General features: G+C 38.5%; 1 protein-coding gene across 3 annotated transcripts in view; it reads right to left on the bottom strand.

Annotated features, from left to right (window-relative positions):
- LOC114137801 (protein kinase C epsilon type-like) overlaps nt 1-25,301 on the bottom strand; it is a 125,479-nt gene that overhangs the window by 34,611 nt on the left and 65,567 nt on the right. Inside the window, exons 4-11 of one of the 3 annotated variants that reach the window (XM_028006628.1) lie at nt 23,772-23,806; nt 23,299-23,387; nt 22,968-23,100; nt 22,751-22,893; nt 22,449-22,548; nt 21,533-21,795; nt 21,282-21,455; nt 260-414 (exon numbers count right to left, since the gene is read on the bottom strand). In XM_028006628.1, the coding sequence (XP_027862429.1) occupies nt 260-414; nt 21,282-21,455; nt 21,533-21,795; nt 22,449-22,548; nt 22,751-22,893; nt 22,968-23,100; nt 23,299-23,387; nt 23,772-23,806 (1,092 nt within the window). The remainder of the gene's footprint in view (nt 1-259; nt 415-21,281; nt 21,456-21,532; nt 21,796-22,448; nt 22,549-22,750; nt 22,894-22,967; nt 23,101-23,298; nt 23,388-23,771; nt 23,807-25,301) is intronic. The other 2 variants (XM_028006629.1, XM_028006630.1) reach the window with 2 other exon arrangements.

The raw sequence follows: 25,301 nt of genomic DNA, 5'->3' as shown, positions 1-25,301 counted from the left end.
TGTGAGCTGCAATACTCAAGTTTGCCAAATGGCACAATTTACTTCACATCTCCACATTAATGTTTATTTTATTTAAAGAGGAATCCTTCCATAACGCAGATCACAATTGGTGGCACTAAATCAAATAAGCATCAAACTTCACAGAATATCAAATGATACCAGAGGACAAAGAGAAAAAAGAATAAAGAGATCTAGCCAACCAGAGACCAAATTTCTCAACATGCTGCGGTCACAGCGCGTCAAAAGCCGTGGCTCCTACCTGTAAACAACTCCGTGCCAGTGCAGGAACATCAGCGCAGACGTGACCTCAGCTGCGTAGAATCGGGAGCGCGCCTCGTCAAACTTTCTAGACCGCTGGATTTGGAACATCAGGTCGCCTCCGTTTACGTACTCCATCACGAAGAACAGACGATCCTAGTCCCAGAGAGTGGGAGATGCATGAAAGATGCTCTGAATTCATGATGTAGCTACAGTCATTTATAGTGAAGCAGAATGACAAGAACAATTAGCTTTATTCCATTATTGTTTACTGAAGACATATTTATAGGGCCTCCAGTTATTGTTCAGGTTTTCTTCCACACCAATTTCTTCTTGGAACGTTTTAGTGACATGACTGCAGTTCAACCTGGAAAGACTCACGCTGAGAGAGACTGTGGTATTAGAAAGTTTAATTGAGAACTGTAAATCTTTGCCGTTGGTAACCGCTATCAGAGAGAATGAGCCACTGCATATGAAGATTAGAGACATCTTCCAATTTTAATTTACACCTAGGCTTCATTTTAATACATTTTTGTTGTTTCATGTATTTAGTTATGACGGGAATAAATAAAGATATCTGAAGAACAGCTCTATCAACAATTCCAGGTTCAGTTAAGATCTACAAAAACGTCCTAATGGCAGCTGATGAAAGAACCATTCTCATCCTTCTTAGTCTGACTTTGGGCTTTGACATTTCCTCCCATTTCTCCCTACTGGACATGCTATTTATTAGCATGAATGTCAGAAATTTCAGCTGGTTTAAACTCATCTCTCTGGCAGTACACTGAGATCAGATACCACCGGTGTTCCTCAAGGTTTTGTATTCAGCTGGATCGGATTTAGAAGGATGTGGGCTGGCTCTGGTTCTGGGACCAAATCTGTTTAGTACTCATGCAAATGACAGTTCACTGATAGGTGGACCAACATATCAGTAGGTGTGAATTAATGCATTTTTGGCCTAAAACGTCTGGCAGATGTCTACATGTTGATCCCAAAAAGATGTACTCTAACTTTACAATTTTACTGATTTATTTACTTGTATTGTTTATATTTAAAAAAATCTAACATGATCAAAACAACTCAGTTGATATGTGTTAACCATTTTTGTAAAACATGGATTTGCAAAAAAAAAAAAAAGCCTTTGGATACCTATACTATAAACTTGTGGCCCTGGGCTACTGTCCCTGTGAGCCGTTTATAAAGGCCAGCCCAAATCACCAGTCCCCTTTTCTCTTGACAATATTTAACACTGTTCCTCTGGTCTCATTCTCCCCCTTTGTGTGCATTAGAGAACATTTTGGTCCACCTCAAACTTTCTCCAAAGAAACTGTAAACACTTCTGAGCTATTACTCCTGTCCAGTCAAACTTCATTACATCCCAAATTTACTTCAACATCTTTCAAACAATCTGCATGAACAAAACTTCCTGCCCTCCTATATTTACCTCAAGCCACTCATAAGGACATCTATCTGCAATACCAAATCTTGAAATGAATACCAAGTTCAAGAACTCTGTTTTAGTGTTTATGGTGACTCTATTTTGTATTTTAACTTTTCAACCTACTCTTTCATTTTGTGCTTGCTGTGTAAAGTGACCCTGGCTATCTTGGGAGGTGCTTAGAAATATATTATAACTATTAGGAAGTGATTGTGTTTTTTTCTGAATCAGTAGTAAAAGTTTGACACTAAGCATATTGACTTCCCTTAATGCGATTTATTTTTTCAAAGCACCTTCATTTGAGTCTTTTTGTATCATATACCTTCATAAAACACTGACTGCAGCACACCACACCCTCTGTGCCTCCTTATTCCCTTGGTAGAGCAAAAACAATCCCTTCCTGAAGCCCACCTCCCTTTCTTCATATAGGAAATAAAAGAGACAGAGTGTGTGTTGCAGACATAGCTGTGATATAAACAGCAGCATATATAAGAAACAAAGAGAGGTCTGTCAAGAGTTATAGCAGGAGTAATTAGGGTTTGCACTTTAAGTTAGAGAAACATAAACCGAGTGTTTGTTCGTTCTTTCCTCCAAAACCTTTAGAAAGACACAGGAAGTGTGTGAACTAGGCTTTTATTTAAAAGAGGATACATCTATGTTTAGATGGCACATCTAAAAGAGTAAATTTTGTCTTTACCCGAGGGTCAGGTTAGAAAAGCAATTTCCGGCCCAAGTCTCATGGAGCAAGAGTCTAACATGAGTCTTTGCAGGCAACCAAACACGACTATTTCTATCTGGCACACACTCTGTGACCACTTGGTCACAGAGTGGTCAAACTGTGCAGCTCTAGATCAGTGTACAATGTAAAATTTAATGTCACACTAAAAAGTTTTCTGCTGCAGAACAAAGGACAGGGATAGATACCAGCCTGGCAGGAAGTAATTTATTGTAGTATAAAAGTATAAAAAAACATAAATATGTTGCTCACAGCAGCACGAGGTATTTCAGCGTTCAGGAAAAATTATTTTTAACAGAATCACTCAATCTTTTGTACCTAACACCATTCCTTTAAAATAACGTACCTGAATAAGGGCTGGATGACATGGTTACAAACACTCCGCACTTTCCTTCACTTTATCTTTTTCTGAACAAACTAATGTTAAATCTTTGGTTTTGCCTCATCTTTCCCTGCAGTAGCCAAAAACAAAAGCATGTTTTCAAATTTAAAGAACTTCCTGTAGGACTGAAGGATGTAATACAGCAGTGGTAACAATTCATAATTTTGATTCATCACTCTGACTTTAAATTATATTATTGAATACTTCCTAAAAAGAGCCACAAACAACAGCTGTTCGCAGAGTGAAAACCTTTTTCTAAATATTAGAAATAATTTTCAAGTTTTGCTAATAACATTTGCACTAGTGGTGTAATGATATTGCTGAGATAAATTCATTTTAAAAAAATTACATTTATGGCAATTGGTGATTCCAATTTCTAGGCAACAGTAGCTGCACTTCATTACAGATGAGCACAAAACTGTGTTTGTAATTGTGGTGTTTAGATCAAATAAGAAGCACAAATACAATCACATGTGAATAAGTTTGTTTTAAGTGGTTAAAAATCATATCACGTCATCATCCTCCAAACACTTTTTATCTTCTTCATTGGTGTTATTAACATCCCAGTAGATCATGTGACTCCTTGTGATGAGAATAAAAGCATTTCTATTGCAGTTTTGTGAAATATTCACATTTCAACATGACTGAAAAACTACCTGATCCCAGCGCAAAATTTTTTAAATCGAAAAACAGGAGTTTGTTTTACAAAATTGAAGCACTTCCATTAAGCAAATTAAATTTTGTAATTCCCATGAAAAATGGAAATGCAGATTTATGTAATTTAAAGACTTAAAATGAAGAGTTGGTCTATCTTACCTGAACATCTAATGATCAAATAGCAAAACAGATAAAACATTTCCTAAAGTATTACTACAAATCAGATTTGCAGCCTAATCTTCACGTCATTGTTATCTGGAACTGCTTTGCATGGGCAACCACAGTTCCCTCCGTTTTATTGACACATAATGACCCACAGTGACTATACACAAACAAAAGGATTTAAACGGCTGATTGACACCCAACATGAAGTTGAAGTAGACGTTATTGTAGGAACAAGACAAAGAGCTGAAGCTGCCACTTTAAGACGGGGGAAGTCATGATTGGGTGTTACATAACCGAGCAATGCTCCGCCTCTTTTCTCCCTTCACTTTAAACAGGATGCTCAAATAGTTTGTTTAAATGTCCCGACTGGTCCCACCCAATCAAACATGAATAAACATTTCCTGACTGTAATTACAAATGTACAGATCCTAGCTTCCCCTCTGCTGACACACACACACAGCCCCGCACACGCGCACATTCCCCCGTTCTATAGGCCCACAGCCAGATGATCCACAGACAATAATGTCTCGATGGTTATCTCGGTATTGTGTGTACGTGTCTGTGGTGTTTGTGTGCGCCATGCCCTCAGAATGCCACCCTGCTGAAACATATGTCGCCAAGCCTGAACTCGCAGCCTTATATAACCAATAACGCACGCTGTTTACTGTCGCACACACACACACTCACACCCACGCATGCACATCCCCCCCCCCACACACCCCCACACACAGAAATGTTAAGGAAAGGCTGGTGCTGTCATATCTTTTGGCAGAGAAATACTTTAATGATGCCGTCAACCCACATGGTACATCTAGAGGTATTATGCTGGTGAATCTAACTTTAGTAACTGAGCAGTTTGAGAGGGATGACACTTTTTATTCCAAATTAGATAAATGTAGTTGTATAATGGAAAAAAGCTCCTGGAAGAGATTCCAGATAATCATGACATGCTGCTGCACTGTGAGTTTGTGTGTTGTCACCCAAATGATGCTGATGATAATATACATTTGATTGTGTTTCAGGAAATATAACAGATGAGGATTTATAGAACAAAACTCAGAATGAATATAGCTAACCCTACCAGATTTACTATATTTTTACATAACAAACACATTTCTTCTTATTGGAAATAGCACTAATATCATTTTCTTAGATGAATTATTAAATAAACCGCACTGCTTTTACTTTGTTGAATTATGTTTTGAGACACAGCCTCTAAATTATTACTATTAGAAACAAACTTTTTGGTTAAATGAAAATAATTTGACATGTCTGATGAACTGTATTTATATATTTGTACTACTATTTATTTTCTATGCTGGTTTTCTTCCTTAGACATTAAGGTATGTGTTTTTACAGTCTGTTTAAAATCAGCCTTCAATCTGTTCCATTCAGCTAGATATATTTTGAAAATCAAGAAATAAACTAGCCTTGAGTTGTAAGTAGCAATGACATTTAATGCTGGTGTTATAAACGGTCAGTGGCTGAAGTTGCAGAGTGTCTTAAAATGTCTTAAAAGTGATTTGTTGACAAAGTGCTGTTACCTTAGTCAGATTCTGTTATGCTGACTTCTATTTTGGACCCAGCTTATCATTTTGAAACATTTTTGTCATTCTTATAGATAAATTAAGAGTTTTTTAAAATTCTAGTGTCTGTTTGTTTGAAGACTCCATGTCTGCTGGTTGCCATGACTTTAAGGGGTTTGGAAATGGGGTTGGTAGTCTGTTGGAAGACTTTGACACACAACACACATTTAAAAGCCTATAAAATACACAAAGAAGTCCAGTTAGCAATACTACACATGCTAAAGCTAACGAAAGTTGTTAAATTGGTTTAAAAACAGTCACGTTGCTTTTGTTTATAAATAATTACCGTCTATTCCTGCCTTGTTGAATTACAAATCATTTTAATGCCGAATAAAGTGACTTTTGATGTATTTTATTTTAATCAACATTATTTCTAGAAAAAGCCTCCCACTGAACTGCTATCTCAGATTTAGCAGCTGGAGCTGGCAGAAATCTGATACAAGAATGAATAGTCATTCAGAAACTTATGTCATTATCAATCTGGAAAATCAAATTCAGTGAAGGATGTTGGCAGTAGTTGCAAGAGTACAGATGATTTAGATATTATATATTTTCACATCAGCTTATACAATACCAGGATAATAATTTTCCTTTAAAAATCTTTCAGATCAGAAAATATCAATATAAGCGATATTTAAATTGGCATTTGTCCTTGTTGTCTGTTCCTGTTTTGCACCTTTATATAATCAGTTGAGGTTCAACATTATCAGTTGTAAACATTTTTGTAAAAATGTCATTAGAAGAAGCTCACCAAACAGAACCGGAGAACAGAAGACATTTTGTAGGAAAGTAGGTAAAGTGAAGATGATTTTAAATATATTAGAAAACTATTAAAGGGTGGGAAAAAAAATAAATGAAAATAGTGAAGCTGCTCTTGTAAACCGTACCGTATTAGCATGACTATATTAATTGACGTGTTTAAGTACTTTTCTACAACATAGCTGTCTTTTCAAATTGTTATTTATCATTTTAATCTAATCAGAAGATGATCATCAAACAGAAGTTATGGAAAGTTCTCTTAAAGCACGAGGGGTTAATTTGAGAAGCTAATGCAATTAAATCAAGGTTAGATAACAGTTACGTTGCAGTTCTGAAATTATGAAAGGTTTTCAAAGCACAACCAAATATGTGTAATATTTCCTAAAAAAAGAAAATAGACTGTTTTTGTACCGGTATATATGCACACGGTGTATAAAGTTACAATATATACATTCATCATAATTACTCAAAATGGTGGAGAAAAAAAACAACACCACGAGGTTTTGAACTTTTGTCCATGTACCAAGAAAAAGAAGAAGAAAAAAAGGAAAGTGAATTGCTGCCCTATTATCCTCGGAACATTACAAGCCATTACTGTTTGGCTACTGGCCATTACCACACAGAGGCCACAGCAAAGATGCACTGAGTGATTTCATTCAGCGCAACTCAAAGCCTCCAACAGTCTGTTTGTGGTTTAGATCACATTTTGGCACGAATAAATCTGTGTTTTAAAACAATAAATAAATAAAAATAAACTGCTAATTGTCTTTGAGCCCTTCTGATGTTACTTTAAAATATGACATCTAACAATGATGTAACTGAATGGGTGTTTGGGTGTACGGCAAAAAAACAAAGTAAAACTGTTGCTTTTAGTGCATAATAACTCTGACAGGCTACTCTACACCTAAAGAAAAAAAATAGCATTTTATATGAAAAAGTTTTTTTCAGACCCCCTGGAAATGTCAGCTTCTTTTCATTCTTAAAAGTGTTTGGGAGTCAGCCCCTGCTGGCCAGAGAACTGCATGCCACCACAATGAATACCTGTAAACTATTATTCTGTTGTCACGTGTCCAGTTGGTGCCATGGTGAAGAGAAAAAGTATTTGGCCAATCAAATTTCATCTATTTTTGTTTGTCCCATTTTAATGTAACAAAATAAAAACATTAGACAAAGATAACCTGATAAAAAGAAAACAATTTTCAAATAATGAGTGCATCAATTTCTCATCCAGTGAATCACAAAACAGAAAGCCAGAACATCTGAAGGTCTGACAGCTTCTGTAAAAGTCACTGTTTGCTAGTCAAACCTGACATGCAAGAGTGTCATGAGGTGAAATCCACTGCTGACCAAAAACACCTGAAACACTCAAATATGACAGAAGACATCCTGATGATCTCTGCGACTTTTGAAAATAAAAAATAAAATCTTAGAAACTGACCAGACAAAAGCAGGTTTATGGAAGGTGAGTGTCCCATTCCACCTAGCAAAGAGAATGCAGCCATAGAAAAGATGTGTTCTGGGCTTAACAGAACCAGAAATTCATTGAAGGAGATTGTCTGACCATTGAGTTACTTGGGTTTTGCAGCAGGACAATAGCCTAAGTCACACCAGCAAGTCCACAAGAATAACAAGTAAAAGTTTTGGTGTGGATGAATTAAAGTTTAGACTTTTAATGTGACTGAGATGGTGTGGCATAACCTCAATGTCTTTTATGCCCAAAAACTCTCCAATTTGAACAATTCTGCTTATGACAAACACTTAATGAGGGCAGTGCCACCGGATTTGAGGATTAGAGTAATTATTCTACACATCACTTGCTTTGGACAGATGTTTTTTAAATAAAATCTTGATTTGAAATTGTGTTTCCTCAAGTTATTCTTAATCATCTGAAACAATTGCTGCGATTCCATTGACCATATAATTGCGCCTATCGGAATTAGGAAAATAAATTTGCTTAATGGAAACACAACTTTGGCAAAACTCACATTTTTCCATCACAGGTTTTCGCTCGAGGATGAGGCGAGTTTTCAGGCGTATCAAAATGAGTGTATTTGCAAAACTACAGAGGAAAGGTTTGTTCACATCACACAAGTCACATGATCAACAACTGGCCGTTACTACTGGTGGAGATGAAGAAGACGACAAAAAGTGGTAGGCGTTTCAGAATTTTAATGACTTATCATGTGAACAAACCTACTCATGTGTGATTAATTGTATTTCTTATTTAATGGAATTACCACAATTCAGAAATTATGTGTTTTACAATTATCTGAGTATCAACGTTTTGCGCTCATTTGAAATGGAAATGCACCAAATTAAGAGTGATGAAAAAACAGAAAGACTAAATCTGTAAGGAAGGAATCACTTTTTACAGCATTGTTACATGTTCCTCTTCATGTCTGTGAAAGTGAGCTTTGTGCTCATCATATCTTTTGCCACATTTAAACCCTAGAGCTTCACTAAGAGATACGGCTTTCACCGAGGTCTCAGAGGACATCAATAATGCGCTGATTTTTACAGGCTACTAAAACAAGAAAACAAAAACTGGAAAAAAAAGGTGACTTCTTATCACATTTGCAGCACAGTTTTTGGGTTCTTGAGGCTCCTGAGACATAAATGATCCAAATCCAAATCTTCCAGCACTGTATTTCTTAAGAACAGTCATTACTGGAGGTATACCCGTGAACAAAAAACACAACTTTAAAGAAACAGTTTGGTATATTTTCAGTTCACTTTGATTTTAATCTTAGCTGTGAGGATAATTACTGGCCTAACCTTTCCAAAGGCACTGAAAAACCCCAGTGCTTCACCTTCAACACAAAATCATTCAAACACCTTGTAATAAGAACTAATAAAACTAATAAAATTTATCCAAATATTTAAAAGCAGGTGAAGCAGAATAACAGAGATATTCCTAGACAGGCAACGTCTCTCTCTCAAAGGCAGAACACTAATAAATGCTGCTTTTGTGCAAAACTGTGTCTCAACACTCCTAATCCTGCCATAGATCTGTGACTAACTCCAGCAGAATGCAACTGGTACAAGCTGAAGGCAACGCAACTGGAACAAGGCTCCTTACTAGGCACCATGGGCTCATCTGAGACCATTGAAATATAGAATCAATATAAGAATGAGTTAAAAACAATTACAGAAAAGATAACCTGGTAATCAGCCCACCATCAGCACAAAGATACGACTGTTCTCTGATCTGCTAACTCTAAGCTGGTTAAGTAAGTGAACGTCTAGGTAAAGGTCTGAGGACCATGCTATGCCAATAAGACTCCTGTCAAGGATGAAATTACCAAAGAGTACGCTCCAACTGAAGCCTCAGAGCAGCAAACAAATTTGAACTAACTGTAGAACTTTAGGAAAATAAAAAGAAAGAAAAAAACATTATTAAGTAGGGTAATTTCTGTGTACGTAACGTCATATTTTAACACTATTTTCAGAGTGAATTTAAAGAACAGTGTGGGTTGTTCATTGGATCAAAGTCTGGTTTCTACTGCATATTTATTGTACTGGATATTATCATCTTGGATATTCTGTCCTTTACAGGATGTGTGTGAGTTTTTTTTTTTTTTTAACATCACTTAGCAACAGAGAAGCGTTGTAGTGTTCATTCAGACACGTGCATAAAGTGAAACAGGATGAATGGATGAAATATCTTACTGGTCTCTATTTGGTCTTTAATGATGAATAGCAGACTGGCCACCATCGTAGTTCTTTCTTACAACCTTAGCATAATATACAATTGATTAAACTGAAATGTTCAGCTATTTTCAGTTTCTACAAGTCATCTTGGTGAAAAAAACAACTTTCCTCCTATTTCATAGAGTGATTAAAAAAATAATAATTTCACTCCTTATGTTTGATTCAAGAGATTATGCACTACGCTCCCAGACTCAGTAAAAAAAAATTAAACAGACTGCTATTATATTAAATACAATAGTAAGTTGTTTCTTAATTAACTCTTGTTACATGTAATCAACTATGAAACAACATCTTTAGCAGCACGATAAAATATACAAATTTGTTTTAATCTAATTTTACTTTGTCTATCCTCCTCCATATTCATCCATATTCGGTTTACTTGTGACATGCTCTTTGCAAATAAAGTAAAACAAATGCTAGCTAAACCATTTTCTATTTAGCTAGCATTATTTGCAGTGCTAGTGCTAGCTAAACAGGACATGAGAGTTGGTTTATTCCTTGCTGCTGTGTGAAGCAAATTGCTGTGAAAAAAGACTTTTTAGCTCTGTATCAGACTGATGCAGAGATGCATTTCTCAAGAAAAATGCATCTTGAAGACATTTGAATGTCTGACTTTGTGTATTTTTGGGAAGTTGTGAACATCTGACATAAAGCTTTTGTATTCTCCTGATGCTTGTGCATACATGAGGCCAAGAAGATGCCTGATATTTATCCAATCACATTTCACATATTAACCGTGCAGCTTTAAACTTTAACATTCAGGGTTCAAATAACAACTTTTGTTAAGGTCACTGGTTTTAATGATTGTGCATTATGGATGGTTATAAATAAGAGCTGCTGATATGGTAGATGGAGTTCAAACTCAACATCAATGACTCGATGAGCTTTGTTTTGTTTTGGTTGGATTTTGTTCCACCTCAGTCCTCTGTATGAACCTCCTGGTGTCCCTGTCTGTCTTTATCTGTTCATCTCTCTGCATCGCTCCATCAGTCTGTCGCTGTCCTGTCACAAGCTGCCCAGAACAAAGCCTCCCTAATGCACCTGGCTGATTTCTGCTCGCCTCTGCTTCCTCTGATGTTCACCAATTACACTTTGGTAAAAAGAAACACTCTCTCTTCACTGTGTTGCATGTGGTTCCGGACTATTCTGTCCCGTTTTCGATTAGTTTATCATCTCGCTTTCTCATCACAACAGGGAGAGAAGAAAAAAAATCAGAACCAGCTGTCCCTTCCTCTTGTTGCTTTTTCTGTCGCTTTCTTCCCTGACATCAGTGTGAGCCTCAAAAAAGAGGCCCAACGTTACAGTTGTGTAATGTTATTTACATTTCACTGTGGTAATTAGGCCGATAGGGGAACGGCCGCGATCCCACAGTCGATTAAGAAGAATGAGAAGGAGGAGGAGGGACATGGAGGGGAAGGGGTAGGTAGAACAAAGGTCACAGAAAGTACAAACACTTTTAAATGAGCGACATCACGGGGAACATCATGATTTCTTCTGAAGAGGGGGATGTTTTACATAAAAATTTATTTAGAAATCTACGTATGTGAACTTTTGTTTTAACAAATTGTAATTCGATTTCAAATAGTTTTATCTGGCAATAGCAAAACATTTGTATAAAGGTTGTTTTAGTGTTTCCTTCAAAATGACTTGAAGAGATGAACCTAACGGGCCTTCCAGCTATTCAGCATCATGAATGTGTGAGGAACATGCAGGAGCAGGGAATTCTGCGCCGAGGTTTTCCAGGAGATGTAACAGGACGGAAAGATTAGGAGAGGGAAAACAGGTGGCTCCATGGGTAAACTGTCATGATTCCAGCCCTTCAGCTCTGCCTTGGCTGTGCTGATTGCTCATTGCCCTCACACGCACTGAGCTGGGCCCTACTTAAACAGCTGCTCATCACCAGCTCAGTGCGAGATCGTCTGTTGCCACTGTCACAGCTTTCAAGCCTTGTTGTCCCATGTTCCTAAGAGATTTCTGGTTTCTGATCCTGCCTGTTTTTGACCACAGAGTTTTGCCTAATCCTTCTGCTGTTGAAAGTCCTGTTGCTGAACCCTGCCTGTCTCTGACCCTGCCTCCTGCCTTCTGGATTCTGGATTTTCCTTGCCTGAGACCCTCCCGTGCATGACCCCGGACCGTTTCAAGACTCAGCTTCTGGTTGGTGGATTTTGTCCCAGTCGTCTGTTTGTCCCCTGAAATCCCCACAGATCTCCCCTTGTCCATTCACCCTCCCCTCCCCCGGCTGGACTCCTGACCCCTGTGGATTCCTCGTCCCTGACCCACTAGTGTGACCACACCCTTCTACACCATTCACTTTAGTAATAAAACTTTTTGGTTAACCTTCCTCTTGTTGTGGCTGCGTTTTGGGTTCTGGCTGATTCTGCTTTTACCATTAAATAAACAGGTAAATATCAGAGAAAATATTCAAATTTAAATTGAATTCTGTAGATTTAGAGTGCTTAAAGCAATAGTGTCCACAGGTTTTGTGGACACTATTGATACAATGCACTGTCGCTGAGGTGCATTTACATCTCATGGATTGTGACCAATGCCTGAAAGCCTTCATCGGTCTCTTCTCTATCCAGGGAGCACAGGGAACAAAAAATGTGGACTTGGACATTCTCTAATTCTCTACTCTCTATACCTTTATAGAGATTGGAGCACATTGTTTCCTTAAACAATGTGCAGAAAGGTAACAAAAATCATCCAAATTGAAAACATTATTACCTGCTACCTCTGCTGGTGCTGAGGTGGAAACATGACTGGGATTCCAGGACCTGGCAAAGATCAACCAGATCTGAGAGGAAGAAATCTGAATTTAGTTTGACAAGTAACACAACGAAAGTGATCCAGCTCTGAATGAAGGTCACTGAGGGAGGTAACGAGGAAACGCAGAGCATGTTTATCAATCTGAGACAGAAACCAGGTGTACCTCAGAGGCAGGAAACAAAACTAACTGGACACAGAACCAAAAACAAGCAGAAAGCAGCAAGTTAACCCCTAACCCTAAACAGAAAATATAATAAAACCAAGGCGGCCCGCCATGCCTCATTCTTCTCCAGGCCAATAAATATTTTATTTTATTCGGATTGCAAGCGTTTCTGTTGCTCTGAGCATTTCACTGGCAGAGCAAATTTATTCCTAAAAGATACATTTATATTTTATGCATTTAGAGCCGAGAGAGCGGTCCAATCACACAGCTGGTGCTGCGCGTTGCCTCGTGAGTTGTCACTGCTTGATCTCAGCACGGATCGCGCTCCTCCTTTCACTCAAAGTGGACACAGGCTGACCTAAATGGATATTTACATCAACCACATGTGTGGAATAATTTTTCTTTGGCGAATTCCAAATCAGGGTAAGAGTTTAAACTCCACCACGTTAGTTCTGGTTGCGCAACTCAAAGTGAACCGCAGGAATAACTTGTAGTGGCGCTTTCAGACGTGTGCGCTGAGGATCGATGAGAATGATTTATCTTTGTGAACAAAGAATTATGTGCGTTGTTTACATCTCAACATGCTCCGCAGCTTGTTGAGATGCTTATAAGCATTTTATGTATGTGTTCGTGGTTGGCAGGTTCAGCCAGGTGACTATGCTGTCCTTGTAGTCACGCACCACGCTGAAGCCCTGGGGGGCCTTATGAGGGGACTTAATTTGGATTAAATAGAAGGGCAAATAATTGATATTCATTTTAATTATATTTTTTGATTTGTTGTTTTTAAGACTCGTTGTGGGTTTAAATACCGTTTCAGTGGCAATGTTTTCCTGTATAAAGTGTCAAGTTGAGAATTAAACATATAATTACACAGTAATATTTTTACATTTCCTGTCCACTTAACATCTTTTACTACAAAAACACGGTGGACCGCCTATGTGTCCCAACCACCGGGCTTAGCAAGTTTTCTGGGGGAAACCCTGCACAGGTTAGTTGTTATTTTTGGCAATATTTTTATCTATGGTACCCAAAAACTTTAGCTAAGGGTCCTTATGACTATGTCAACATAAACACGAGCAGCAGGTGACAAAATTATGTTTTTTGTTTGTGTCTTTCACAAATCTGATTACATTACAACAAATTTTCCCTCCAACACAAAGTTTGGAGGGAAAATAAAAATGTTCCATGTTTTCATTCATTTATTTATTAATTTTTGGAATAAGGCTGTAGCATTAAAGTGATGCACTGTTTATTTTTATGGCTTTTATGTATTATCCGTAATGCAAAAAACAATGGTAAAAGCTGCTAGAAATCCCATATTTTTCTCTCTATCACCGTCAGTTTATAAAACCACAGAAAAAAAAAACCTGTAGGAGTGCACGCATGGTTAGTGTGACCCCCTCTCTTATGACTATGACACAGCTATAAAAGAAACCCATCTTGCAGCGGTCAGAAATAAGAATTGTTCCGTTTTGTCAATATTCAGTGATTCTTTCAAGGTTGCTAAGAGCAGAATATGAATATATTATATTTTATGTTATATAACTGCTTTAAAAAGCATAATGGAGAATAGAAATCTTGTAGAAATTTGAGCAATGCTTGTCAGCGTGGAATGGCCCGGTGGCGGCTGGGCAGATCTTCCTGGAGGTTGACCTGCCCAGCACGTCAGCTTCCGCGTTTGGGGATAAGCGACTCGGTCTCTTCCGGTCTATTGAAAATGGCAGTTTACACTCATTAACAAGATGGCATTTTGTTACCTTGGGCTTGCAGGGATAGCCCAAGGTAACAATTGATGATATACATTGATCTAAAGCCCCAACAAAAGCCCCATCAGATTTTAAGATGTACGCCTCGTTATCCATTCAGAAATGAAGGTTACTTTCTTTACACTAGGTGACATGCATTACCTTTAGCATATGCTAGTAGGCAATAGTCTAGGACAGTGGTCCCCAACCTTTTTAGTACCACGGACCGGTCGAGACTTCGCATATTTGCTGTGGACCGGGGGCGTGGAGGGGGTGCGGGTCAAGACGACCGACACCGATGCTGTTGCTGCTGTTTCTAACTCATTCTGCTGCTTGTGGGCTCAATGTTGGCGAACAAGATGTAACTGACAGAATCCGGTTAAAGGATTTTCAAAATAAAAGATCCTCCAGACTCAACACATAAAACGGAATTATTTCTTGCGCGGCCTGGTACCAATTGGTCCATGAACCGGTACCGGTCAACGGCCCGGGGTTTGGGGACCACTGGTCTAGGACAAGTTTTTCATAAAAATGTGATATGTGCTGTTGAGGTTCAAAGTTGTTGCTTTTAGAAAAATATGGCTTTGCTCCTTAACATCTCCGTGTTATTTAGTTTTATTACTTTTGCATGCTTCTTATGAACAGCTCAAATAAAATGGTATTTACAGCAGTGTGTACAGGCAGATCAGTTGCTTGGCAATCTGGCTCTGGTCTGCTCACTCGTTCCTATACACTCGCTCTTTCAGGCTGAATGCAGAAGTGATTCCATGGAAATAACACAGGGATGGCTCCTTTATTTACCATCCGTCTCCCCCGCGGTAATTTTTTTAGGCTGAAGAACCTGATCCAGAGTGAAGTGAAGGCTGCAAACTTGCTGTGTGGGGTTAGCTTTAACTTGTTGTAATGAATATTTACAAGCCACCATCTTCTTAATTCAGGATCGTTTGGAAATCCATGAAAACCTAAAAGCCCATTATATTCGGAAGACAACAATGTTCATGGTATTGCATTATTTGCTTCTGAAATACGACTTTATATTTTATAACTGTCATGGTAATTCAAAGCGGAAGCAAGAAAGCCGCATTTCACTCATGCAAATATGACGTCAGCGCCGTACGTGCAAAGAGCCAATAGAGGAGCAGCGCGACGTGGCGGCCGTAGATGTGCAGTAGATATGCAGTAGATGTACACAGCACGGGAGGGCAAGGGGAAGTGAGCACGGAGAGCCAGGTGATGAGAAAGGCTTTATGCAACATATGGAATACGCATCAGGTTACTGATAACAATCAAAGCGGTTATATAAGTGCCACGGTTCCTTTGTTTCATTCGACAACACACAGGCAATCACCTCTGACAGACCGTTGTGTGTGTGCGTGTGTGTGTGTGCACTCATTTGAGCGGGCGTCAGGTTGTCAGGAATGAGAAGAAAAGAAGAAATGCAGAAGAAATGGAAAGAGAGAAAGAATGTGCAGCAGAATTTGAGAACAATGTCCCCTCTCTGCTTCTAATCTGTCCACCCTGCATGTGTTTGTGTTTGCTGCATGGCATAATAACAGGAATAAACAAAGTGAAAAGGAGACGCCGATATGAGACTTTCTAGAACATCCAGAGAAAATAAACAATGTTAGCAGAATAACTCCTGTCTGAGTCTAGCCGAACCCCGGAAAACAGCTTTCTTTTTTTTTTTGTCTTTGTGCGGAAATTCCCTTCAGATGGAGAAACAAAAGTTGGTAAGATAAAAAGAAAAGAAAATGTATGTGGAAGATGGCCACAACTGACTCTTCAATTATGTGGAGTAAATCAACAAATCAGCAGCTTTTCAGGTGGACTAGTAGAAGCTGCTTTTATTTTACAAGTGTTTCATGTAGCTTTTGTGGACCTAGATATATTTCCTTTAGTTGGACTGAAGACACAAATGGATGACATTTGCTTCACTGTGAAGCAATGCGTCACAGTGACAGTTTGAGTTATTTAATGGTGCACTGAAACACATAATGTCACTTAAAAATGTATATGCTTTTAATAAGTAATAAATTTAAACTTGAACAAGTGAACATTACATTTGAATAACTATGTATCTTAACATACAGATCTGGAAAAAATGAAGAGAACACTGAACTGAACCCTCATGGTTATTCCACCAAATATTGATTTCTGAACTCTTCCTATGTTAAAATGCTAGTATTGTTGTTTCTAAATGAATATGAACTTGTTTTCTTTGTATTATTTGAGGTCTGAAAGCAGTGCATCTTTTTCATTACTTTGACCATTTCTTGTTTTCTGCAAATAAATACAATATTTTCGCTTGACATTTCGGAGATATGTTGTCAGTAGTTCATAGAGTAAAAGAACAATGTTCATTTTACTCAAACATGTATCTACAAAGAGTAATCACTTTAAGTGGTCTTTAATTTTTCCAGAGCTGTTCATGTCATTATTGAAGCTATTTTTACTGAATTGTGATCCATGTGATGCTCCATATGTGTGTGATCAATGGCAATGTGTGTTTCATTCTATTTTTATGGAAACACTTTAGTTCAGTATTTTTAATAATGCCATACAACATTTCCTGTCATTGTTTTGTTCCAGTAAATACAAACTACTGTCAGGTTAAACATTTTGTTCTACTTCACAATGAAAACAAAACCAGTGTCGTGGCTAATTTATTTTGTGTTTTATGCTCCATGTAGAAAAAAAAAAAATCTGAGAATTGAAAATCTGATTTTCCAAACACACTATTAATGGAAGCTGAAGTTATTGCGTATTGCTGCTAAAAATGACTCCATATAGAGAAAAGTGACCTAAAATTAGCCTCAATGAACATGAAGAAGAAAAGGAACTGGAGTCCAGGACTTCTGGAGCCGGTCGTTGATGTAGGAATAACATCATCATCATCATCATCATCATCATTATCATCAATTATCATCATCATCATTCCATTGGTCAATGTTATCAGTTCAGATGAGGCATTAACTTGCTGGGGCTATTCTACAAATGACTGACAATGAGATTGTGTCTAAACTTGGACTACCCCCACCATCTATGACCCAGTTACAGACAAGGAGGCGAGTCGAAATTCTAATTAAGGTGAATTTATATCTGCTAGTGTCTTTTATTGTCCGCTGGACTTCAGTACAAATATGTTAAGTAAATATCGTGTTGTCACCAAAAACATGATGACTAAGATTCTAAGTCAAAGGAAAGCACCAAACACAAAGAACACTAAAACTGAGCTGATATCACTGAAGTACTGAAAAATTTCTGAAGACTGACCAGTGATGGCATAGTTACTTTGAAAAAGTAACTTTAATCGGATTACTGATTACTCCTTGAAAAAGTAACTTAGTTAGATTACTGACTACTTGATTTGGAAAGTAACTAAGTTACATTAAAAGTAACTTTTTTAGTTACTTTCAGCAGCTGCTAACAACAACGCTCTGCCTCCTGTGAAAATTACATTGAGCTTTGCCAATACTTAATTATAAGCTATTTTATAATGGTATCAACAATGTGTCTCCACTTATAAGGTTGAACTGAAGAGGAGATTGTTTAATAGTTACAACAGTACAAATAAAAAACGTGATTAATTTGTTTTCCACTGTTGTCTGGAAAACTCTAAGAAGGATTTTAAAGCTCCCATATATCCCCCCAGCCTCCAGGTTCTGCGTTACGGCCCTGCGTTTGGTGTCAAAGCGCAGCGCACAGAGCTCCTCCTGCAGCTCCACAACTCAGATGGCTGCACAGATTTGTGACACTTATCTTAATATTAATAATTATAATGGCGTTAAGTTGACATTGTAATTATTGGCAACTACGGACACATTTATTCGTGGCTGTTTTCACGTTTATTGCGCTGTTCAAATTAGTCTCGATGTTTGCAGTTTTCTGGAGCGCAATGCTAAGCTCGACGTCATTCAGAAGTAATATATTAACTTGGCATTAACAAAGACACAGCGGGACGGATCATCCGGGAAATGATGGACAGGGAGAGCCTGACTAAGACTACCTTAATGACCGACCTATTTTTGATTTATTATGAGTCTCTGTTTATTTCCAAGCTCAAATGAGCAACTTCACATTCAAAAATGAGCCCAAAAAGGCGCAACCCGCCACTCATTAAATTTGCAAGCGACTTAAAAAACAAAAAAAATCCCAAATTATAATAATTGGACTTGGCAACAGAAACTCAAAATAGTTCCAGATTTTCTACCAACAAAATGCGCATCTCCCTCCATTGTTTACATTTATGTAGCATATAGACGTCGGTCACTTGACAAGACGCGTAGAGGAAATACGATTAAATAACAAAAGAAAATAGTAACGCAAAGTGATTTCGATAAGTAACTGTAGTCTGACTACTGGATTTGAAATAGCAACGCATTAGATTACTCGCTACTGAAAAAAGTGGTCCGACGTCAGTAACGCGTTACTTTGTAACGCGTTACTGACATCACTGAGACCGACTACCTAAAAGTACTTTGAGAAAAGCCAGCCACACATTTTATCAGGAGTTCAGGAAATACATCATCTTATACCTTAAAAATAAAAGCTGTTTTACGTGCTTTCCTTTTCTACTACCTGTTCTATTTTAGTAGACGTCTGCTGATAAAGGTCACCACCTGTTCAAGCCTCAAAAGAAAAAAACAAAACAACAGTGTTGCACCGTCAGGCTCAAGTTGCAGTGAAAGGACTAACACTAACACAGTACAGTAACAGCAAGTTCTTACATAAATGTACAAACCTGCTACATGTTTTCTGATGGGAACAAGGGCGGCTTTGTGTGTCTGTCAGTTTTAGGACATTTAGTGTATAGATGGAAAATCGGCTGAAAGTGGAAATGATGAAAGCTGAGAGAGGTTTAAATGACTATCACTGTGCTAATGGCTCCCCTGCTAAAAATTATGAGTTTTTCTAAATTATTTAGGAATAAAAAGCGTTTAATTACAATGATCACTGACACAGTGCACATTTAGTGATCAACATTTCGATCATTAATGTGTCAACCATGAATTCCGCCCAATTTACAATTTTTGTGTTTTTTTCTTGCTCTGAGCAGTTACCCAGAATGCCCTGCAATACAGTCCACTTAATGGTTTCGAAGCTGTCTCCGGTCCGCTTGCCGTTAATGCATTCAACCTAGAGGTGGGCGATATTTTGTGGTACTATTGTGATAATGATAAAAGTGACGTTAAATATTAAATTTTTTAGGTAACTTTGTGACTGTGTGTCTCAGCTATTATTGTACTACAAACACTGCTCTTCAATAGCATTCCCATTTGTAGTCTGTTTCTTTAGGACACCAGTCACATGAAGAAGTGTGATTTATCACTGAGCTACAGATGGTAACTGTATTCTGAAATGTGTTGATATTTATTGAGGCTTTTATTAAACAAACACTGGAAAAAAATAGTTAGACTATCTGATGTGCACCAGCACTCCACCCGACCACACTAGGGACAAAGGTGTACAGAAAATGGATGGATGACCAAACACAGCAATATTTACTGCCAGAATACCTACTAATCCCAAAAATATGAAACCTCAAAAAAGCACAATTGACTTTTTATTGTTTTTTTTCTACCAGATAAGAGATTTTATCCTAGACTTTCTCCAAATCAAAAAGAGGCATTGAAGCTACATCTCTGGAAGAGAAAAGCACAGTTATAAATGAATAATGCGTCATCTATTGTTGTCGATCTTATGAATCCCAACAATAAGGACAGTTTGGGGGGGTTTTAAACATCAATTGGACTTTATCGTGATAACAATAAATCAAAATCCTTATCATAATGAGAAATTTACTATGATAAATTATAAACGATACAGTAATTACCTGGCCCTACTTCAAACTGAGCAGAGGTCACCTCAGCTGAACCGAGGTTTTTAGGTGTCCAAAGTTCACGTTTTGGTTACACCTCCCCAAACAAACCGGACTTTCTAGGTAAGCAATTTATATTTGGATTAAAACGGGTTAAACATGGCCAGTGTGAATGCATACATTATATTCAGTTCATTCAATTTGGCCCCATAAACTCACTGACTTTTAATACGCACTCATAACAAGTATCCCTGTGGTGTACTGGCGAGCTACATGTACACCACAACTTTGGTTGTGGTTGTTTGGTTAAGTGTTATTGCCTCTCGCTCAAAGGCAGCTGGAGATAGATAGGCTGGATGTATTTAATCTGGTTATCTATGGCTGCTGTTTACATAGAGCAAACACAAAACAAAATGGCTTCAGAGGTTTGGATGACGATTCAATGTCCTGCAACTCAAAAACTCTGCCAGAGTATGTAAACTTATGAGCACAACTCTGAGTATGGACAGTGCAACAACACAGCTTACATTACCTGTGTGGTTTATATATTTTAGCTTTTACAACACAATCGTTGGAAAAAAAAAGAAAAAATGTTATTAGTAGATGTTTAAATATCAAAAAAGATTGGATTAGATCATCTCTGTTCACAACAACTTAGTTGCTGCAGATTCATCATGGGAATAAACCCTGAATATTTTTCTTGAGGGCCTGAGAATTGCATTTGTTCTTTGATAATTATTTATCTGTCTAAGAGATTAATTTATTTTTATATATTAATATCAACGGTCCATCTTTATTTTTCTATTAAAAACTCCTCTGTAAGTTAATCCATGTAATTGTCTGATACCAATTATATATTTGTCTCATTATTTTTACTAAACTTAATTGTATTTATATTTTGTAATTTATCTACCTGTGATGTTGTTTGTTGTGAAGCACTTTGGTCAACTGAGGCTGTTGTAATTGTGATATATAAATAAACTTTGACAGACTTTCTCCTACTTGAGAGAGATGTCCACAAATATCTCCAGATTTAACATGGTCTGACATTGCCCTCCGGTGGCATGATGCTGTCCCTGCATGTGAGTACCCCTTACTTTAGTCTGGAAGCAGCAGAACAGCTGGGTCAGATACGGGTGCTTCCTGGCTAGCGCCAGGATCCTCTTCTCTGTCATGGTGCAGTCCACGTCGTCATCCTGCAGGATCACGTCCTTCTTCAGCACTTTGACGGCGAACACCTCGTCGGTGCCCTTCAGCTCGGCCAGCATCACCTGGTTGCACCACACTCACAGTAAGAGGAGAACACCCGCTCCAAACCTATCCACTCTTCTCAATCTTTTTCACCAACCTTTCCAAAGCTTCCTTTCCCCAGCACCTTTATGAACAGGAAGTCGTGCAGGTTCATCCTTTTTATCGCAGGAGCGCTGTGACCTTTGACCTCGCCATTCTCCTGGCTTCTCTCTTCCTTTACCCCGTTTCCATCGACGCCCTCTGCCCCTCTTTCTCCCACCGTCATTACTGATGATGGCGAGAACAGAGGGTGTGCTTTGTGCTCCTCTACGCGGTGGTCGAAGGACAGAGCTTTCCTGATGTTCTCCAGCTCCTTCACGTCTGCGCAGAGCCAAATGAAAAGAGGTATGGTTGCCCAGAAGTGGAAACCATATCAACAAATCACTAAACACAACTGCAGATTGAAAAACACAACAACACTAAGTAAGCAGAACTGCAAATTAAGAAAAAACAAGAATTTTACCAAAGCAGAACAGTCCAGTCCCAGTTGGAAACCCAAAACATTGTTGACTGGACGATTCCACTTTTGGCGTTAAAACCGGAAGTCAATCTGGCGTTTGCTGAAAACATGAATGCTATCGATGATCCAAACATAGCAACCGCTATCCAAGAATATACTGAAATGGGACATACTACAAAGGTCAGCTTCGGTCTTTTTCACAGTTTGGACAATAGATGGCACTGTGACTACCCTTCTGCCTATCTAAGGAAAGAATGCCAGAATAATTTCTTCGTCTAAAATCAAAAGTGGTGTTGTCTAATCAACCATGTGTCAGGTTACCCACTGAGATTGACCTCTTCCATTTTGTTACTGTTTTGCTTTTTTTAATTTGTGGCTTTGTTTAGTTAATGTTGTGTTTTTGTAGTTGTGTTTAGTGATTTGTTTGAACTGCAGAGTCACCATGCAGATGAGCTATGACGTGCTTATTTCAATACTTCAGTGTATACGGTCGCTGTGAGATGATTTTCCCTACCTTGGTCACATGGAGAGGTGGGAGCGGACCTCGAGTGGTCCTCCTCTGTCTGATGTAGCTCTGATGGCAGCTGCTGAGGATCCTGAGCCTGAGGAAGCTGCTTAAACACATACACATACACCCACACACTGTGCTTTATTGAGTGTTTACATGTGTTAAACACTGACATGTGTTTAACATATGAGTGTTAAACTCACATGTTTAACACACATGTAAATGTTTTCATTTTTTGATTATCAAATCCAGTAAATGAAAACACACACATTTAGTTTCTTAAAGTACAGACACTAAGTAGTCTCAACCTTTTTCCGCCTCTGGGCGCTGTTGGAGATTTTATCTGGTGTCAATCCAAGATCTGAGAGGACGGTCGCAATTCTTCTGGCATCCACTCCACATGTCGGAGCGACGTTGCTCTCGCATCGCCTGTGTACGTTCACTTTACATACTGCAGCACAGACAGAGGAAAGCTCACACACCTGATAAGGCGGGAAGAAGTGCTGTGGTGAGCTCCAGGTTTACCTTTACACTGGAGTCCCTGCCGCAGCAGGCCCCACAGCAGGGAGCCGCAGTGATCGCAGAAGGTCAGAACTTTAAAGTTGTGGATGCTGAACTTGTGCGGGACGTTGACACTGAACCTCTGAGACCCGACTTGCTGCGAGAAAACCAGCACGCTTAATTAATTAATTAAATACGTCTGGAAATATCTAGAAACCTTCACTTTGAGGAAGGCTTTCCATGCTTCTACAATAAACTGACATCAAATGAAAATACAGAAACGGTCGCTAAGTATGACATAGGAACAGAGCTTTTTTTATTCCATGAAGTATTTGTAGGAAACATCAGGTCTTACTTCTCCAACTGTGTCGTCCTGCTTCTTCATTCCTGCACACTTGGTAATGATGAGCTCATGGCAGCGCTTATGGACCACACAGGTACAAACTAGCAGCAACACACAGAACCAGAACCAAGTGTTTAGCTTCTAAGTTTCTCTAATCTGGAGGAATTTATTATAAGTAATTGTCTCATTACATAAGTACCATACATTACAAGCTGATGAAGTACAAAAGTCAAAGTCCAAAGAAAAACTAAAAAGCACCTCAAAAGCCTAAAAACTTTTAAAACCTTCTTAAAAATTAAAAAGTCTGGTTCTTTACATAAAGTATAAAAAGTGAAAAGTGAACTGTTACATAATAGTGTTAGTTAATTTCTTGTTAAGACACAAATGATGTTCACTTTATTTATGAATGAAGTAAGTTACAAATTGACCTTTCAGCATGCCACTGGTGGTAGCTTTAAAGTCATTCTAAGGGAAAAAGACATTACCTTGACACTGGTAACCTTGCTTCCCTAAAACGCCCCTGCAGAAAGACAGACACGTTAGAAAAAGAAAGCTCACAAAGAGTGATGAACATGTCATCAAGACATGCTGAAAATGGCTGCTGACAAAAACAAATGGCAGGCATAAGCCAATTACAGTTAATAAATTAAGCTTAAATGACAAAGTGCAGTTGGTAGAACTGTTGCCTTGCAGCAAGAAGGTCCTGGGTTCGATTCCCGGGCTGGGGTATTTCTGCATGGAGTTTGGAGTGTGTGTGCATGCGTGGATTCTCTATGGGTACTCTGGCTTTCTCCCACAGTCCAAAAACATGACTGTCAGGTTAATTGGTCTCTCTAAATTCTCCTTAGGTGTGAGTTGCATGATTGTTTGTCCTGTCTGTCTCTGTGTTGAACTGTGACAGACTGGCCACCTGTCCAGGGTGCACCCCGCCTCTCGCCCGAAACGTTCGCTGGAGATAGGCACCAGCACTCCACCCAACCCCACTAGGGACAAGGGTGTACAGAAATTGGATGGGTGACCAAACACAGCAATATTTACTGACATAATACCTACTAATCCAAAAAGTATGAAACCTAAAAAAGCACAATTGACTTTTTATTGTTTTTTTCCTACCAGATAAGAGATTTTATCTTAGACTTTCTCCAAATCAAATAGAGGCATTGAAGCTACAGCTCTGAAAGAGAAAAGCACAGTTATGAATGAATAATATGTCGTCTATTGTTTTAAAGAAAGAACTGATTGTTTCCTTGATGAGAAAATAGTTCTAATAGATTCTTAAACACATTTCTGGACACATTGTCAACATAGCAAAAAAAACACAAAAAAACAGAATAAGCTTTCCAAAAACATTCTTTGTGCCAGAAAATATGGGTATTATGTTCATGGCAGGTGCCATGTCAGTGTTATGCACACCCCTTCAAATAACGTGTTACCCAAGCATTTTTTAGTTTCAGTTACTCGAGAAAAAGGCATTCAACTTGCACAAAAGTTAAAGTAAACCTTGGAACTTTTGGCATGTTGGAGTGTTTTCATGTCGATTCACCTCAGTAGGTCTAAACACTGAGAGACTCAAGCAAAGTTCTCCCTCCTGACTGGTTACACATCAAACACTCTCAGAATGCTACATAGTTCCATGTGAATGTGGTGAACGCAGTCCTTCAGGATGGAAACAAACACAGCTGGCTTTGTTTGTGACCCTCCACTTCACAGCATCGCCCTATGCTCATGTACAAAAACAAAAGGCAGGCACAGGTTACTGTGAGGAGCTGGGTGAAGCAGGAAACCAGGGAGGATCTGGTTGTTGTAAAGGCTACAGTTGGTCTCCAACACAGCATGTGCAAAGCACTATGCTTCCTTTCACCTGCCTGCGCCACCGTCACCTTTCCCATCTGATTTAATGACCATGCAGTTTTGTTTTCAAAAGGCATGCAGATGGTAGAAAATAACACTTGAATTAAGTTGTATTTATCAACTCAATGAAGACTCCACTGTTCCAATGTGTTAATTCAATGTTT

Source organism: Xiphophorus couchianus, chromosome 22, assembly GCF_001444195.1.
Source record: "Xiphophorus couchianus chromosome 22, X_couchianus-1.0, whole genome shotgun sequence".
Lineage (NCBI taxonomy): Eukaryota > Metazoa > Chordata > Actinopteri > Cyprinodontiformes > Poeciliidae > Xiphophorus > Xiphophorus couchianus.
Note: the sequence above shows the minus strand (reverse complement) of the source record. Positions and strands in the feature narration are given on the sequence as shown.